At 38.1% G+C, this 16,262-nt stretch overlaps 1 protein-coding gene across 3 annotated transcripts; it reads right to left on the reverse strand.

The window, feature by feature from the left end:
- Window positions 1–173: 173 nt before the first annotated feature.
- Window positions 174–15,418, reverse strand: fbxo25 (F-box protein 25). Of its 3 annotated transcripts, none has more exons than XM_082505897.1 (11): window positions 15,323–15,418; window positions 14,382–14,562; window positions 6,995–7,098; window positions 6,304–6,353; window positions 6,092–6,184; window positions 5,899–5,992; window positions 5,153–5,334; window positions 4,663–4,845; window positions 4,063–4,206; window positions 3,250–3,276; window positions 174–2,618 (listed from the first exon to the last, which is right to left on the reverse strand). In XM_082505897.1, the coding sequence occupies exons 2-11, from the start codon at window positions 14,507–14,509 to the stop codon at window positions 2,529–2,531; spliced, it is 1,095 nt and encodes a 364-aa protein (XP_082362023.1). In that variant the 5' UTR covers window positions 14,510–14,562; window positions 15,323–15,418; the 3' UTR covers window positions 174–2,528. The 3 variants fall into 3 exon arrangements, with proteins under 3 accessions (XP_082362023.1, XP_082362024.1, XP_082362025.1); XM_082505898.1 differs by lacking the exon at window positions 15,323–15,418 and adding an exon at window positions 15,116–15,310; XM_082505899.1 differs by lacking the exon at window positions 3,250–3,276.
- Window positions 15,419–16,262: the final 844 nt, after the last annotated feature.

A 16,262-nucleotide genomic window follows, 5' to 3' on the forward strand; every position in this document is an offset into this window, starting at 1 on the left:
TAGAAAGAATACTGCAAATATATTGTTCTATTAATAATTAAAAACATAATCTAACCCTTACAAATAGGCAAAATGTGATCTTTCACTTCTTGTTTTCCAGTCTCCTTTTTAACTTGATTACATGGCTTCAGAAAATTGAGTCTCATCAATCAAGTAATAACAGAGTACAAACAGGTTTTTAGAAATATTTATTACTGAATAGCTACTTCCTGCCCCGGAAAAATCATGACAGTACCATCAAGAGTATGGGAACAGTAGAGGGGTATTACAAAAGTTGGAAGGATACAAAATGTTCTTTTTTTTCATAAATAATGCTTTGCAATTTACCTGTCACATGACAGTTCTGACAAAAGTAGAACAACCTGATCAGCTGATGGGGTTTTACTTCTTTTGTGTGTGTGCGTGACGCATTGACGCTTTTGATGTACACAGAGCACGGCAGGTATTCACAGAGGACAACATAACAGAGACGCAAACATGGCATGCAGTTATTGTAGGAAAATGCCACCAAAATGAAACGGAACAAAAAGCTGTTGAACCCCATTAAAAATAAAAGATTAACACAAGTCATCTTTTTCTGCCACACAATAAATGTTAAACTTTCTTTTTAAACACATTACCATTACTTACATACTGAGCCCCCTAAAGATCACTCAACAGAATAGTTCGCCAGGCTACATTTACCTCGCAATAACCTTTTATCTGGCTGATGAATTTAAGGTTGAGCTGTATTATACAAAAGAAACAGACTGGATCTCTGAAAACGACTGCAGACAGCTTTAAGTCACTTTAGCGGCAACCGTGCCTTCACTGCAGCAATAATGGCTGGAACATGGTTGCTTTTAATGGGAGTAAAACTTGCACTGGGTCAGGAATGTGTTGATGCTACTTCATGTTGCTGATACATAAATCAGAAGCACCACAAATATCAAAAGTACCACGCCTGCTACAGCTGGACATCCATAGCACCACAGACTGAAACACAGCAGTGGGCAAAGTCCAAGCTGGGGAGGTTACAATAACTCTCTAAAGGCGATAACTGTGGCGTGTCTTTTTGTATAGTTATGGTAACTGATTTTAATATATTCAAAAAACAAAACAAAGCCGCACAAAAAAAACTAAATTAGAAATGAATTTGACTGATAGCATTATTGCTACAAAAGTCAAATGCATCTCAAATATTTTAATATATATATAGTGTGCCTATAGAGCAGATAGTAGTAGTGCAATAATATCAATATTGTGAAGTGCTATTATGACAGGCCTGGTGCAATAACATTAACTAAACATACAGCAACAGCTAATGGCAGAAGAAATGCTTCCAACCAGTTCAGAGATCTTTTTCCAATCAGTTTTAAAGAGTAACTGAACTGGACCGACGCCTGCAATCACAGGGAATGGAGGGCAGACTGCTTTTGATACTGACAGAACACAAATGAACGTATTATGGTCGTAGATCGCTTTGTTGTAATGATGCAATCATATCCTTTCATTTTCCCGCTTGTGAGGGGAAAGGAAGTTCATATCAATGTGACTATTTTATGGTTCGTTAGAAACGCATCTTTGTGATTTAAAAAAATAAATAAAAATACATGTCTGCAGTTAGGTTCAAAATTTGTGCAGACTTTCAGCTTTGATTTAAGCAGTTTTAGAGAAATTTTGCTTTAACTGTTTGGGGATTACAGCCATTTTTATACACAGTTCCTCAAATTCAGAGGATCAAAAACGACTGGACAAGTTAACAAAATTTCAGGTACGAGGATAGTTTTTAATACTTGGATGAAAATTCTTTGAGCTTTTTCCCTGGACCTGCTCTCTCAGGCCTTTACCGCAGCCACCTTCAATGGCTTCTTGATTGTAGGTCTCTGCATTGAGTTTTGTATTTAATAACTGTAAAGCATACTCTCATGGGTTGAGATCAGGTGACTGACTTGCCCATTGAAGAATATCCCATTTCCTTGCCTTGAGAAACTCTTTTTTGTTTACTTTTACAGTATGCTTTGGGTGACTATCAATTTTCACAAAGAAGTGGTGTCCAATTAAGGTTTACAGCATTTGTTAAATCCCTTAAGGCTGAAAGTCATATCTTCAATGTTTGATTTAAATTTAAATTCCACATGAAAAGAACTCCAGTCATGATCTTTAGGGGGCTTTGTACTTAACATAAACATGCTAAGATTTGCTCTACATATATTTCCTTTCAAAATATTCACATTGCATTTACATCATATTTTATTCCCTGTGTAAGGAGCAACCTTTCTTGTCTTAAAAGACAAACATGTATGCGAAAGGAGAAAGCCTTGCTTATATATCACCTTCTATCAACATTCTGAGAAATCCTCTCATTTAATTTTTCCTCAATTTACGGAAATAATTGTGCGTAAGGAAGTAAAGACGTAAACGAAATAAAGAAAACATTTCTTTGAAGCCCTTTGTATTTGGGTTAAAGACATCAAGTTCTTGTACACACCTCTTGGTGTGGGAGTGATGCTAAACGGATGCTTCAGGTGAAAAACAGCATGGAGGGTTTAAAACTTGAACAGGTCGATAAAGTGCTGCGGAGAGATGGGCATCAGGCAGCTGTCTGGATCGTTGGCTGTGCACGGGTGGCCAAAGTCCTGGAAGGAAGTCAACAGCTTAATCATTAGAACGAAGGCACACTGGGAAACCTCCGAGTTGGCGCAGTCATGATTCTAGCATTTACTTAGAGTAGAATTAAAACTGATTACAGCACAGAAGCGAGCTCTTACTCTTAGGGTGATTTAGTAATTATGTCATAAACTGTGAACATAACAGCACTGGTTATGGCAGTTTTAATTAAAAGTTCTCAGGGCCATGTGTCACTGTTTACTCGTGGTAAAAACACACGGCCTATTTAAGTGCATATAAAAGATAAAATGTGATGTGACACTTGATAGATAAGCTTGTGAAAACTAAACAGAACTTAGGAAGGATTTTACAAAAATGTGGTGAGCAAGTTCTGGATGATAGCACATGGAAGTGTCCAAATATTTATGTTGGACAAAGTGACAGCTGACATTCAGGGGGAAAAAAAAATCTATTTTAACCGGAGCAGGTTAAAGGAGAAGTCAGCGGAAACAATGTCAGAGTTTACAAAACACGATGACAGGACAGCAAAAGACAAAACTCAATACAAGGAAATGAAATCGGACCATCGGGGCAATCATCGGGGAAATGAGACAAGATGGCAATCTAAGAAATAGAAAAGCATTATGGGACATAAAGTACCTTCAATAACAAAGCCAGATGGCAATCCTTAAGGTATCAGGGACAAGGGGAACCAGGAGAAGAGGCAGGAAGGATGGGTGCCAAGCAAGGAGAAGGATGCAGAGAAAGCAGCAGGTTAAATAATTTAGGTACCCAGGAAAGGATAATAACGAGTTTGTGGCAAGTAAATAAAGAAACAAACAGAGGAAACTGAATGTATAGGAATACTTTTTAATAAAAGTGCTGCACTGTTCAGTTTCTGTATCTCTAGAAGTTCCCTGATCTTGCTATAACATGATCTCTGTCTTAGTTAGTTAGTTAAAAGATCAGATTTTCTGTGCTGCTGAAAGCAAACCAGTCGGTTAATTTGCTTGACACTATAATTTTTTTTTAATTATTGTACTGTAATCGTGAACAAGGATCTGCACTACAGGCAGTGCTCTGCGGTTCTTTTTGATTCAGCAAACCTTTTTATTGCTGGCTTTAAGAATTTAGAGTAAACTGAATATTAAATAATTAGAGTTAAAAATACAAAAGCAATACCAAGGAAGGTAAACTATTCAAAATATAAAGATATGACTTTTCTTTTAACAGCAAGCAGTTAAACTTGGACTAAACCTGTTAGGTTATTTCAGAATAGCAGTCTGGTGAACTAAATTTATAATATAATAGTCATATTACTATTACATGACTACAAGTCATGTTAGATTTTATTCATTACATATGTGCCTACAGGTTTTGATTATCTTGATCCCCACCAAATCTCCCACCAAAATCAATAAATCAGTATAAGGAAACGTGCTTAGACTGTTGCTGCTGCATTGTCTCGTTTACCTTCCAGAAGAGGATGCTACAGTGTTTGCAAAAGTGCAACGTGTCGCCGTACTGCTCCTTCATGGGGTAGTGTTTCTGCAAGGTGAAATACATCAGCTTCCAGTCCACATTGTCATTCCTGGTTATGGCTAAAGTCCTGCAGAACTGCAAAAATGCAGTGGGCACGCACACACACACACACACACACACACACACACACACACACACACACACACACACACACACACACACACACACACACACACTTTTACCAGCTATTTAAAACACTCTGGGGATAGATGCAATTAAAACAAGAACAGTGTGTATTTAGATATAATCAAGAACAATTCCTCATTAACATCAATCCTGAAAGAGTGCGAAAGGTCTAAGATAGTGTGCTTGGGTGTGTGTGTGTGTGTGTGTGTGTGTGTGTGTAAGAGCTAGAGGATAAGCTCATTTGCGAGCTGTGAATAAATTGTGCCAACTCTGCCCTCTAGTGGTTAACATGGGCTCTACTTCTAGTTCTGAAGCAATCCAGTTTTACAACACTCGACTATATATGTATGACTAAAAGTAATAAAACCTTAGATTCAAGCTCAGATGATTAAGTGTAATACTCACCGGTCTGTCCGAAAAGTGAAAGAGGCAGAGTTTCTTCCACAGTGTGTTGTTCTCACTTAGGATGTGCAATGTTGGTGTGGCCTGTCCCAAGTTAATGATGTCACAGGCATCAGAGAACTTATAGAGGATCTTGTTTTGCATGTGCAGGGGCAAATCACTGAATGACATGCCAGTGCACATTTGCTGAGGAAACAAGAATCACCAAAAATAAATAGTGGACTAACAACACTTCTGTATTTCACATTTCTCCCACATTAAATTCAGCTTGTAAATTGGACCAGCTTGTCAATAAGTCATAATTCATAAGCAGGTACAAATGGAGCTACATGTATAGCACTGTAAATAAAAAGGCAGATTTTTAGCCTACTTCTCATTTTAAACAGCACTCTTATGACAAGTCAGCGCAGACAGATTTCCAGCATGGCTGCTATTTTAGATTGCTGTCTGGAAGTTCTGCGGTCCACCTACTCTGCGATTTCAATACAAATACCTTGGGGATCTGCAGGTTGTTCAGCTCCTGCTGCCATTTAACAATGGTTTCCAGACGGCACAACCAGATGTTGACGTTTCCCACGAGGACACACCTGCCATGGATGGTCAGACTGTGCAGGGTGGAGCTCAGGTCTTGTAGAAGCTCTTTGACGAGGCGTGGGTTATAGTGGTCCTCCAGAACTGGAATAAAAACACAAGCAAAAGAGAAACATGAAGGAAAACACCAGGGCTATTGAGGAATTTTTTTTTAAGGATCATAACACATTTTTTGTTGTTGTGCGGGCTCCTGCCGTAAACCACCCCATATACATAACAAAAAGACAAATGGAAAACTAATATTTCTTTTTACAAAAAAGCTTCAAGTTTGCAAAAGAACTAAAATGTGTTTACCAGAAATATACACACCACTGAAGGATGAAAAAAAAAAATACAGTCCTGGTCTGTCCTTTGTAACCCTGTAATGATGGAGCATGCTAGCCCTATTGGTTTTGCGGTTAAACATGAGACTGCAACGACTGAACAGCAGGATGAGAGAAAGCATGTTCTGATCGCTCAAAGGCTTCACATTCACACACGCACACACACAAAAAATCTATAAACATAAAAACTACTTTTCCCAACACAACACGCCCTGAAAAAAACTAAATTAGAGTTTGAAAGCCGCTGACACCAAAAGTAATAATGAAAATAAAGAGTCTGTATGTGCAATTTATCCCTCAGACACCCCATGTCAGGTCTTCTCACCCTTTCGTACAATCTTCTCCAAGATATTGAAATAGTTTTTCTGGGCAGCTCCACTCAAAGACGTCAGCTGCGATCTGGCTATTAGCTGAAAAAGCTGTGGGTGACAGAAAAAAAAGGAGGAGCTTAAGATGCGCTATATAAGTCATACAATTAAAAGGTTTCTTTAACATCATGTACGAGCATCAATGCTCACTTTTGCAACGTAATTAAATCTTCTCAAGTCCTGAATAGCGCTGGAAAAGTCTAGCCGGTTGAGAGCTTCGCCGAGTGTGCAGTATCCATGTCGCTGTAGGTACACATCAGAAAAAACATGTGCACACAAGCTCTGTTAATTAAAGAACTGACTAATGTGTATTTTCCATTAAAAGACAATCGCTCCTTTGTGTGAAACGCCTCAGTACTCACTTCTTTTGTGCTCCCTTTCTGAATGTAGATCCATTTATCTGTGAAAACAACTAAAAAAAAATGCAAAAACAAACATTTTAATGAAAGCTTTCTTACAGTTGTGCATCATTGAATTTTACATATTTTAATGACAAGAGAGGGACAAGATATTTCACCTGAAACTTAATGACTTTTTAAAAATGTATTTATTTGCAAAAGTTTGAGTCAACATTGAACATTATAACATTTCCAAAGTCTGAAATTGTTTAAGGGTTTCTGTATGGATTACATTACAAGTCTTACTGATACAGTAGGATAATGATATAATACAATCAATTTGTGCTCTCTAGAAGAACTGATAGTTATGAAAGTTTCAAGATCATTTAAGGGCAAATTATTATTAAAAGTATAAAAAGTTACTTCACTTCAGATTTTCTATGTAAATCTTAGCTATAAAATGCAGAAGTACTTAGGTAAGCTAGACAACCTCAAAAGGTGCTTATTAATATTATAATGGATGCACTGCATCTGGAGACGGAGGACACTACAAATTGATAAAAAAGACAACATTTGCAGCACAACCTTAATCCAAATCCCTGAGAGTTTTATTTCTGTCTCACTGACTTTTGCACTTTTGTACTTTTGTTGTTAATCTTCATGCCACAAAAAGTTCCCCGAGCCAAAACAGTGATTATGTGCAGCTGAAACTCACACTGGGATTTAGTGTTATTGTTGTAGAAGTCCTTTTTCCTCTTTGTGGTGGAGAGCTCACACACATCTCCAACAAACAGATTTTCATTGTTGCCATTGCAGAGCCTGTTTGGACAGAGGAAACATGTGCGTAATGCATTAATAACACTTCCACGCAAGTCTGAAAACACCATGTAATTACAAACCACCGAACCACTGTGGCGTCGCCCTGAAGCAAATCAGTGACTTTTTACTGATAGCCTGTGTGTCACAGTTGCACGGCAAGATGGCTCATAGCCAAGTTAGGTGATGTAGTGTTACTGAACTTATAGGGAAAACCAGTGTGAGAAATAAATAATTAAAGATCAGAGGAAAAAAAGAAACTGAAGGAAACCTGTTGTATTACTGCTACACTGATATGCAGGCCAAGGTCAAACATGTCGGACAGAGGTCTCAGAACATTAAGCGTGCTGTATCTAATCTTTGTTGTTTCTTGCCTCAGGGCTGTGTTATTTTTGATAACACAGAACTTAGCATTTTCGTTGTTGACCTCAACTTCACATTGCTGTCGGAGAACACTCAAAAAGGCCGAGCTCCAACAGAAATACGAATTAAAACATGTCACATTCAAGTCAACATAGCGAATACAGATGTTCCCAGGGTTTGTGAAGACGTTTCTTACCATTTTTACTGCATAAAAAGGCTAAAAATTCAGATTACAGTCCTGTGTTGTGCGAGAGACTTGTTGCTTACTTTGTGCCTGTTCTCTACTCTTTCAATCTACTGCCACAAAATTAAACCACCAATTAGGTAAATTATTACTATGTCTTTACTAAATTCAGGTCAAAATATTAACTAATACTCACAAAACAAATTACTTGTTGAGTACAAACAAATTAAAACAACTATCTACAAATAAATCTATGTGAAAAAACAATAAAAAACAAAAAACAAGCTGCAAAACTTCAATCATGAATAAGAGTGTGATTATGGAGTTCTGGTTCGCTGATTTTCTAATGAGCGTTGTGAGACAGATCAAATTACTGAACTAAGCTGGTATCTGATACACTGCATTAATAATCCATTGGTTAAATTAAGCGGCAACACTGCCAGCTAAGAGAGAATTCTTGGTAAGCTAACCCCTCCCTGGGTGTCATAGGGTGAGACGTGGGTTCTTTATCGGCCATGTCACCAGCCTGTCATGACTGACAAGACAGACATGCTTATATTTAAATCTAAAGCCAATTCAAAATCACTGGTTAACCTAACATGCATCTACACAGGTACAAGGAGAACTTGCAAACTATACACAGAAAGGTAGCATCTACCGAGTCCGCTCAGGCTCGGGATTAGAACCCAGAACCTTCTTTCTATGAGGCAATAGTACATTGTACCATGGTGCACCCATAGCCCTTGAGTAAGTCAGAGTCCTGTCAGTGGGGGTTTCCAACTCAGGGTCATCATATGGGTCATGTAGTCTTTAAATAGTTCCCAACAGTGCTCAGCGAGCAGTTGGAAAGTCTGCTGATAACACACAGACTTGTTTTTTAATCTCATACCTTTTAAAAATGTGTTTCCAACTTCTGTGCTGCTATATCTCTATGATGTGACTAGCATCATGCTAACCTTTGGAACTAGTGGATGCTTTTTTCCTTTTTTTTTTTTTACCCGATTGCTTTCTAGAGGTTGAAGAACTTGTATATTTGGTGCATTGACAAAAATGTCCAGTGCGGTTGGTCCCATGCGGCTTCATTTGATATGTTTTGTGACTTTTTCCTCTCTTTTTCCTGCTCTTAAGCACTGGATTTTCTTCTTTTGCAAAACAAGTTGGTTTGGACCAATCCTGTCTACCCCAATGTAGAATAAGATCTTGCGAGTGGGGCCTCGCAGAAGCACAAAGATAGCGGGGGTGGACTAGTGAAGACGGAGGGGTCAGGACAGGGACAACTTTGCATATTCATTGATCTGTCCATGCTAACAATCAAAAAAATAAAATAAAATCAGGAAAAGAGGTAGAGTTACATTTAATACATGTTAAGGCACGAAGGGAATTTTTTCATGGAAAACATCTTCGAGGAGAGCTCCAAATAAGACCCTAGGGCAAATGGATGGTATTTATACAGTCCTTTCTTTTGAACTTATCAAAACACTAACAGTGCAAGCCACATTTCACCATTCACACGTATATTCACACCATTAAGTCCATTATTCTGTGGACTTTATTGATCAAATAAACCAGTGGACGTACTGGGTATGCAGTCTCCTGGTCAAGGACACTTCAACGTGTAAAACAGTCAAACCAGGGATCAAACCACCAGGCTTCTGATTAATGAACAATCTAATCAACTCCTGAGCCACAGCTGTTCTACATTACACTGGTTATCAATTCTAATATACTTCCAGAAGCATATTTAAGTTGGTCTTATGGAATAAGAGACCAACTTAAATTTTCTCCAGCATAAGTAAAGACATGGCTTTGCTTGTCTGACTACAGAGTCAGCTGATCAGAGTGAATGAGCTCCACAGTAATCCCTTGTCTCTATCCATTTATCCAGTTGCACAGGCATAAACACAAACACACTTGCAAGCGCAGTAATCTGTCAAAGTGAATTATAAAAAGGTGGAATTCAATAGGGTGACTTTCTTACACAGGCTGCACATGGAATAACCGTCTCCAAGGAACCAATAAAAACATCACAAAGGAACAACTTATTCAAAAGGATTTGTGGACATTTTAAAATCCTCAAATAAAAGATAAACAGGGCCCTGAAGGGAACACGTAGTTCCAAAGGAAATTAACCGAATACAAAATATAGTATGAAGACTTTTAGATGATGTTCTAGTCTCTTAGTAGACAAACACATTTGATTAAGTTCAATCAATTTACACGATTACTTGTAAGAGAAATGAGCATTAAACTGAGGTTCAAACACTCAACTGACACTCGACAGCATGAAGATCAGTGACCAGTTTGTTTTAGATTTACACACGCACTGTGATCTGAAGTACTTCTGTAACACTGTGTACCATTCTAGTACACACCCAGTGTATTGTCTCCTTTCTTTCTGGCCTACATGTGGTCGCCTGGCAAACGTACCTCGGTTGCCATGAGGTCACTGGCTTTGTGGAGGGAGACTGCATCTGAAGAGCAGCCAATTTGCCTAAATGATGTAATTAGTTATTGTCTGATGACAGGCTAAAGACTGCTGACGAGTCACTGTGGTACCGAGAAGTACTGTTAGTTAGACAGAAAATTCCCCTGGCCTGAAGGGGACGTCACCAACTGCTACTGAGATGCCATCAATTCCACCCTGTCAGTACCAGCGTGACACGAACCAAACCCTGCGTGTGTGTTTACGTTTTATGAGGCTTGCTCATGAACTATTGTCCACCATATCAACAGTCTCTGGTCCTCACAATGATCAGAGATGTCACCAGTTGACTTGAGAAGATCACTTTTCAGTAAACTCTAATGAAAATGCAACAAAATAAACAACAAATTTCTAAACAACAGAGGGAGGGAGTCAGATAAATTCAAGATGTAGAAGGACGTGCCAACATATAAATGCCTAGTCATATACAATGAGGCAATTAATAATCCTCCATCCAGTAAAACTCCAAAACACAAGCAGAACAAGAAGCTGGAGCAGAAAAAAATACATACAAAAAGAAATGAATGAATACAGAAAATCCCCTCTTGTCTCCTCATTTTTACAACTGCTCACTGCCAGTTGGCACATGTCAAAACAATACAAGTTTCCTGTGGAGAACAACATGAGCTCTGCTGTGGGAGGCCACATGAGCTGCAGACAGGGGCAGTGTGTAATATAAACCAGAAAGACGAAAAGCAGAAGATGTTTTTTTGGTTTAGCTGATCTCAACAAGCTGTTGCCATTAAAGTCTTTAATCCACTAAGCCCCATTATTTGAACACACAACAGCCAGCGTGTTTGAAATTGGAGGTTATCATTATGCACTGTTATCATAAAAGCCAAGGCTTGTAAAATAGTTATGATGTCAATTCTGAGAGGGAACCTAAGGTGTAACCTGTAGTTTTCCGTGATTAGGCTCAGTCATGGCAACTTATGCTTCAAACCTAACCTGCTCACAAGCACATTAACTTCAACTCATTTTGTTACAATCTAACAGCATGCACGATGAACGTGTGTGAAAAAGAAGTGTCATATGCACAGAGGTTTAGGATTAGCTGTATATACTGCACACAGGTCACATTCAGAAGTTGTTTGTATGATATTACTATGTAGTCAGAAAGAAAAAAAGTTGAACTGTGTGATGTAAATCACCTCATAAAAGCCTAGATGTTATGGCACCAATTCTAAGCGATTTAATGGTTCGTGAGCACTTCTGGTCTTATTCTTGTAATTTCACCAAGAAAAATCCACTGCGTCCTGGTGGTTTGAGACGGACCATGTAATTGGAAACATTAAGCTTTTGTTTTATATTCCTATCATTTAATTTCCTGTCAACTCTCCCCTGTTTTCTGTTTAATAATGGAAAAAAAAATGTTTACTTGAAAACCTTCTGAGAATGCTCTGCGGATGCTGGACAGTGTCTGACAGTCATGTCAACATTTAGAGAGAGACTTGGCAGTCGATCAGTTGTAGTCAGTCCATCTTTATACTAAGAGTTGCAGCGACATTAAGATTTAAGGCACTATTGGAAACATTGGTTTAGTAAGAAACACCAAGCCAAAACACCCTAATAAAGTTTAACATGCTTAAGTGAAAAAGTTATGACCCTGTAATACTTTATGCCCTGAGAGAAGCACGACTATACTTGCTGTGATTAAAACCTTGAAAACTTGCCAAAAAAATCGAAAACAAAAAACTTTGACACTTTAAAATAAATAAACAAACAAAAACACACATGCTTAGACTATTCTAAAACTTCACCACATTCATAAGACGGCATGAGACAGAACTACTTGTAGAGGTAGCATAAATAAATCTGATCAAAGACCTTCATACATACACACATAACAATTTGGTTATTTCATTAGGAATTTAGTAGGATTTCAAAACCCCGATTGAGGGCTCTGTGAGAAAATGGAGTAACACTTCCCAGTATTAAATTGAGCAAATCAAATTCCAAGTTTTCCCAAACGGTAACAGCCTTCTCTACCTGAGGTTGGCTGTGAACTCTCTGTCATTATTACCACATGGTTGTTTCATTATTCCAGACCTAAACTGACCTTCTGCTGGAATTTTGTGTCTTTAAAGAGGTTTTTTTTAGCTAGAATTGTTAACCACAGAGCAAAGCAACTGAACTCTGAACTCATAGTAGTGGAGCTTTTTCACACGAGTCACATCCAAGCCTTTACCCGAAGTCTCCACACTGTGTTCAGACTCAGAGATGATTAAGGAAAAGGTGAAATTACGCTGAAAGCTCAAGTAGGCCTACTTTCTTTTAACACGGAAAACTGGAAGAATCACAAGAATAATCAATAAAGAATGTGACTTATACGCAGAACCAGATGAAAATCGAATCTAATCAATATTTGCTCCACTCTCACAGCGAGCGGTTTGTGTGTTTTGTCACTTGCTGTGCAAGTAGTCTGCAGCATTGAGAAACCTTGATGAGATATCACATTCAGATTTGTCACAATTAAATAATTGGTCATAATTAGGAGACTCTTTTTCACATAAACACAACTACAAACACTCTTTGCTCTTACAGAACTACAGGATTCACTGCCAAATCAATGTCATTGAAAACTATGTTAAAATATGTCGACTCAATTCTTTTTTCTGTAACAACACTCTTTGGCAAAACCAAGCTGAAATTATGGGAATGTACAGTATAATCACCTCATAAAAGGTCAAAAGTTTACATACAGTCATCGTGAGAACCAATGTCATTGCTGATGGTGGCTGTGGCTCAGAAGGAAAAGCAGGTACCCTACAAAATTGAAAGGTTCAATCCCTGCTCCAGTTTGCATCCAAGATACTGAACCTGAGTTGCTCCCGATGTGCTCATCAGAGTCTGGATGGGTGTGAATGTTGGACAGAAAAAGCTTTGAGCATCACTGTTGCCTCAAAGCAAAAACAGAGGAAGCTGGGCCAGATAGCAAAAGCATCTGCATGAGATGGGACACTGAACCAAATATTAGTGGGCGCATATGTATACTTTTGACCCTGTGCAACTTAAAACTCCTCATAAATTCAATTTGTGTGAAAGTCCTGCTGTTTTTAAAGTCATTAAAGATGTATGCTGTACAATCATTCCACCCCTGAAAAAGAACAGTTCAAAGAAATCATTAAAAAACCCAAATTACCACAACATTCATCCCCATAATGAGTGTATGTAAACCTCTGAGCACAACTGTATGTGCTATGGCCCTCATAATAAGTGGTTGAATGATTAGTGAATTGTTGCCTTATGTACCCTTTAACCCTGGGCTATTAGGTATCTCTATAACAGACTTGTGTAAACAGGTCATTTTACACCAGTTCCCCTTTAGCTTCAGTATTATCCTGAAGGAGAGTCAACTTACAGTTAGGGATTAACACATATCATAGCTTAGAAAATTCTTCAGTAACAGCAAACAGCAACCCATGACATTAGATCCATTAAGCCAGGTATTACATGTAATTAGCCTACTGTTGTGGTTACATTTTTTTATTTTACACATATAAAAGAAGCCTGAAAGAGTTTGTAGGTCTTACAAAGTTTAAAAATGTGAAAAATATCCAGAGAAATGTTGTTCAGCGGATATCTGTCCACTCATGTATCCTTATTAAATCATTCACCACTGCTCCTTTTAGTTTTTTCCCCTTTTCTATTTTCTAAGAAATCTGTGATTCTGTAATCCAATTTAGAGTATCCACTGAAGGCCTAGATTGGCCTCTAAAGGCACAGTTGGATTATACAATAAAAGCAACCTGTTTTGATTACTATACTTTTAATATAACTCATAAAATTTTACAGCACTCCAAAATGTCGTCAGCAAACTAAAAATGGTCTAAGTACAATGTACATACAAGCTACTACAAACATATTGCCATATAAGGCAATGAATGTAAGCCAATAAACTATGATCTACTTTTACTCAAAACTGATTAAACTCCTTGTTTTTTTTAAAGGAAGATGACCAGCAATTTCGTTTTTTTTTTTCATTCCATTTTAGGCTGTATCAATATTTTGAGCAGCAAAACTTTAGATATACTACTGTTATGCATTCTCTTTTGCACGCCCTTATGAGGGTCTCAGGGAGGTTGAAGCCTATCCTAGAGGTGGGGTACACCCAGGACAGGTCACCAATGTGATACAGAGCTAAAGTGCACTTTAATTGGGTGAATTTTTGACTACTTAAATATGTAGAGCTCAGACAGAGATGATACTAAACCAAAGAAGTTTGATTAAAGGTAGATAAAGGTGAAGGCAACATACTCTTTCAAATCAATCTCTCCGTTGTTGTCCTCCAAAACATCTCCGAACAAGATGATCCTCTTCCAGCCATCTTCCGTCTTTGTCCAGCTCCACCCCGGCGATCTCCAATCCTTACCCAAGAAAGGCATCTTGTCTGGCAGGTGTGAGACTGTGAGCAGAGAGGGCCGCTGCTACTTCACACCTGGAGGTTTAACCAGCTTTTGTTAGAAAATGATTTTTTTATTCTTGATGCCACCATGCAAAGAAGAGAGAAATTTTGAAATCTAATTTGTCCTTGTTAAATACAGCATGCTACAATAAAATTTCACAAACAGTTTTAAGCATTTAACCGGTTATATTCACATTATGTTCACATTAGGTTCTACTGAAAAAAACAACAACTTTTAAATGAAAAGGTGAACAAGTTATAAATATCACCAATTTAATGGCAGTTCAAAAACACTGAGATGATTTTTTTTAAAGCTTACAAATTGAAACTGACTGTTTTTAAACAAATCCCACCACACATAGATTCTTATATTTTATGCCAGCATTGGTTAAAAAAGGTGAAAATAAAAAGTATTATTATGGTTTCTCACACTGTAGCCTGCAGCTACCTTTCAACTGCATATCACATAAAGCAGAGGGCCATCAGCCATTCTCAATTACCCTGTTACAGCGCGTTTACAGATTTAACACTCGTATGTAAAGGGCCAGACTAAGCCACAGCGTTTTAATATACTTAAATAACATACCTTGCAATATCCGTGACGCAATTATATATTTTTCTACCTTCAGAATTTGGACAATGACAGCGTTAGCGGGCGCTGTTAAAGTCGTTTTAGCTATCAAACACGAAGCTGTCAGTCGACCCAAAACAAATAATGACGACAAGAAGAAAATAATGAATCTCCGCTACGCTGGTATAAGACTGTGAATTTCTGAAAAACGGCCAAACAAACCGTTAAACAGAAGCAGCTCTTCTGTTGTGTCTCTGCTTACGTCTCTAGCCTTCCCCTCCTGCGGAGCTGGAAATATTGACGGAAGTAAGCGCGAGAATTCGTCAATTCACGCCCCCTACTGCTCTCTGATTGGTCAAAAGGTCTGTATTTATCTTGTTGCTACCCAGATTCGGGAGGCCGATTGGATAATCACTCCTGTCACTCAACAGCTTTTTTTTAATCCCATTTGTTTTGTTGGGGGCTTTCTTCGACACGTGACAGCGGACTGCACACATGTACTTGTGTTTTGATTTTGAGATGGGGGATGGTAACTGGTCTGCTGGAGCTTTGAGTGACTGACTGATGCTGAAAAATGTTGTGAAACGCTTTAAAGACTTAACTTGAATAAATAACTATTTTCTCACCCCACCCACTGTTTTTTCACATCAGTTGTATGGTTTAAGTTTAAGCCGTATATTTTATGACACGTTATCTAGGTCACAGTTTTATTACTCTGGGACCTTCCTGCTTTGATGTGCATGGCGTAAAGCTGCAAACTGGATGTGAAAAGATAAGTTTACTTTTGATTGTTTCAAATGACGTTATTCTCTTCAGTTTAAGTCGCAAGTCGTTCAGAGCAAGGTCAATTGAATACTGTGCCTGTATATGCAAATTAAAAAAATGCAGCTATTTCGGATGTCCAAAAACGACACCCCGTTTGAACATGTTTCTTTCAAAGTTTTGTACGTATTCAGCAGCCCTGACTCATTGTACACCGGCTCTCAAAAATTTTATTGTTATTGTCACGTCACCTGTTTGAGCTTAAAAATACAGTCTAATGTCCTATATGGTTTGCAGTGGGAGTTCTTTGTGGTTAAAATATGAATTTAATAGGTATTCATTTATGTATTTTGTGTGTGTAATTTAGTGTCATCTAGTGGTAAAGGTTGGAGAATGCAAC

This window comes from Aulonocara stuartgranti, assembly GCF_965226115.1.
Source record: "Aulonocara stuartgranti genome assembly, chromosome: 15".
NCBI classification, from domain to species: Eukaryota; Metazoa; Chordata; class Actinopteri; order Cichliformes; family Cichlidae; genus Aulonocara; species Aulonocara stuartgranti.

Bases quoted from the DNA above. Each gene is read 5' to 3' on its own strand.
- fbxo25 (XM_082505897.1), bottom strand. From the start codon at position 14,509: ATGCCTTTCTTGGGTAAGGATTGGAGATCGCCGGGGTGGAGCTGGACA. The intron at 5,335-5,898 runs GTGAGAAGACCT...TTTTTATTCCAG, and splicing joins GGAGAAGATTGTACGAAAGG to TTCTGGAGGACCACTATAAC. The intron at 3,277-4,062 runs GTAAACGAGACA...TGATACCTTAAG, and splicing joins GTAGCATCCTCTTCTGGAAG to GATTGCCATCTGGCTTTGTT.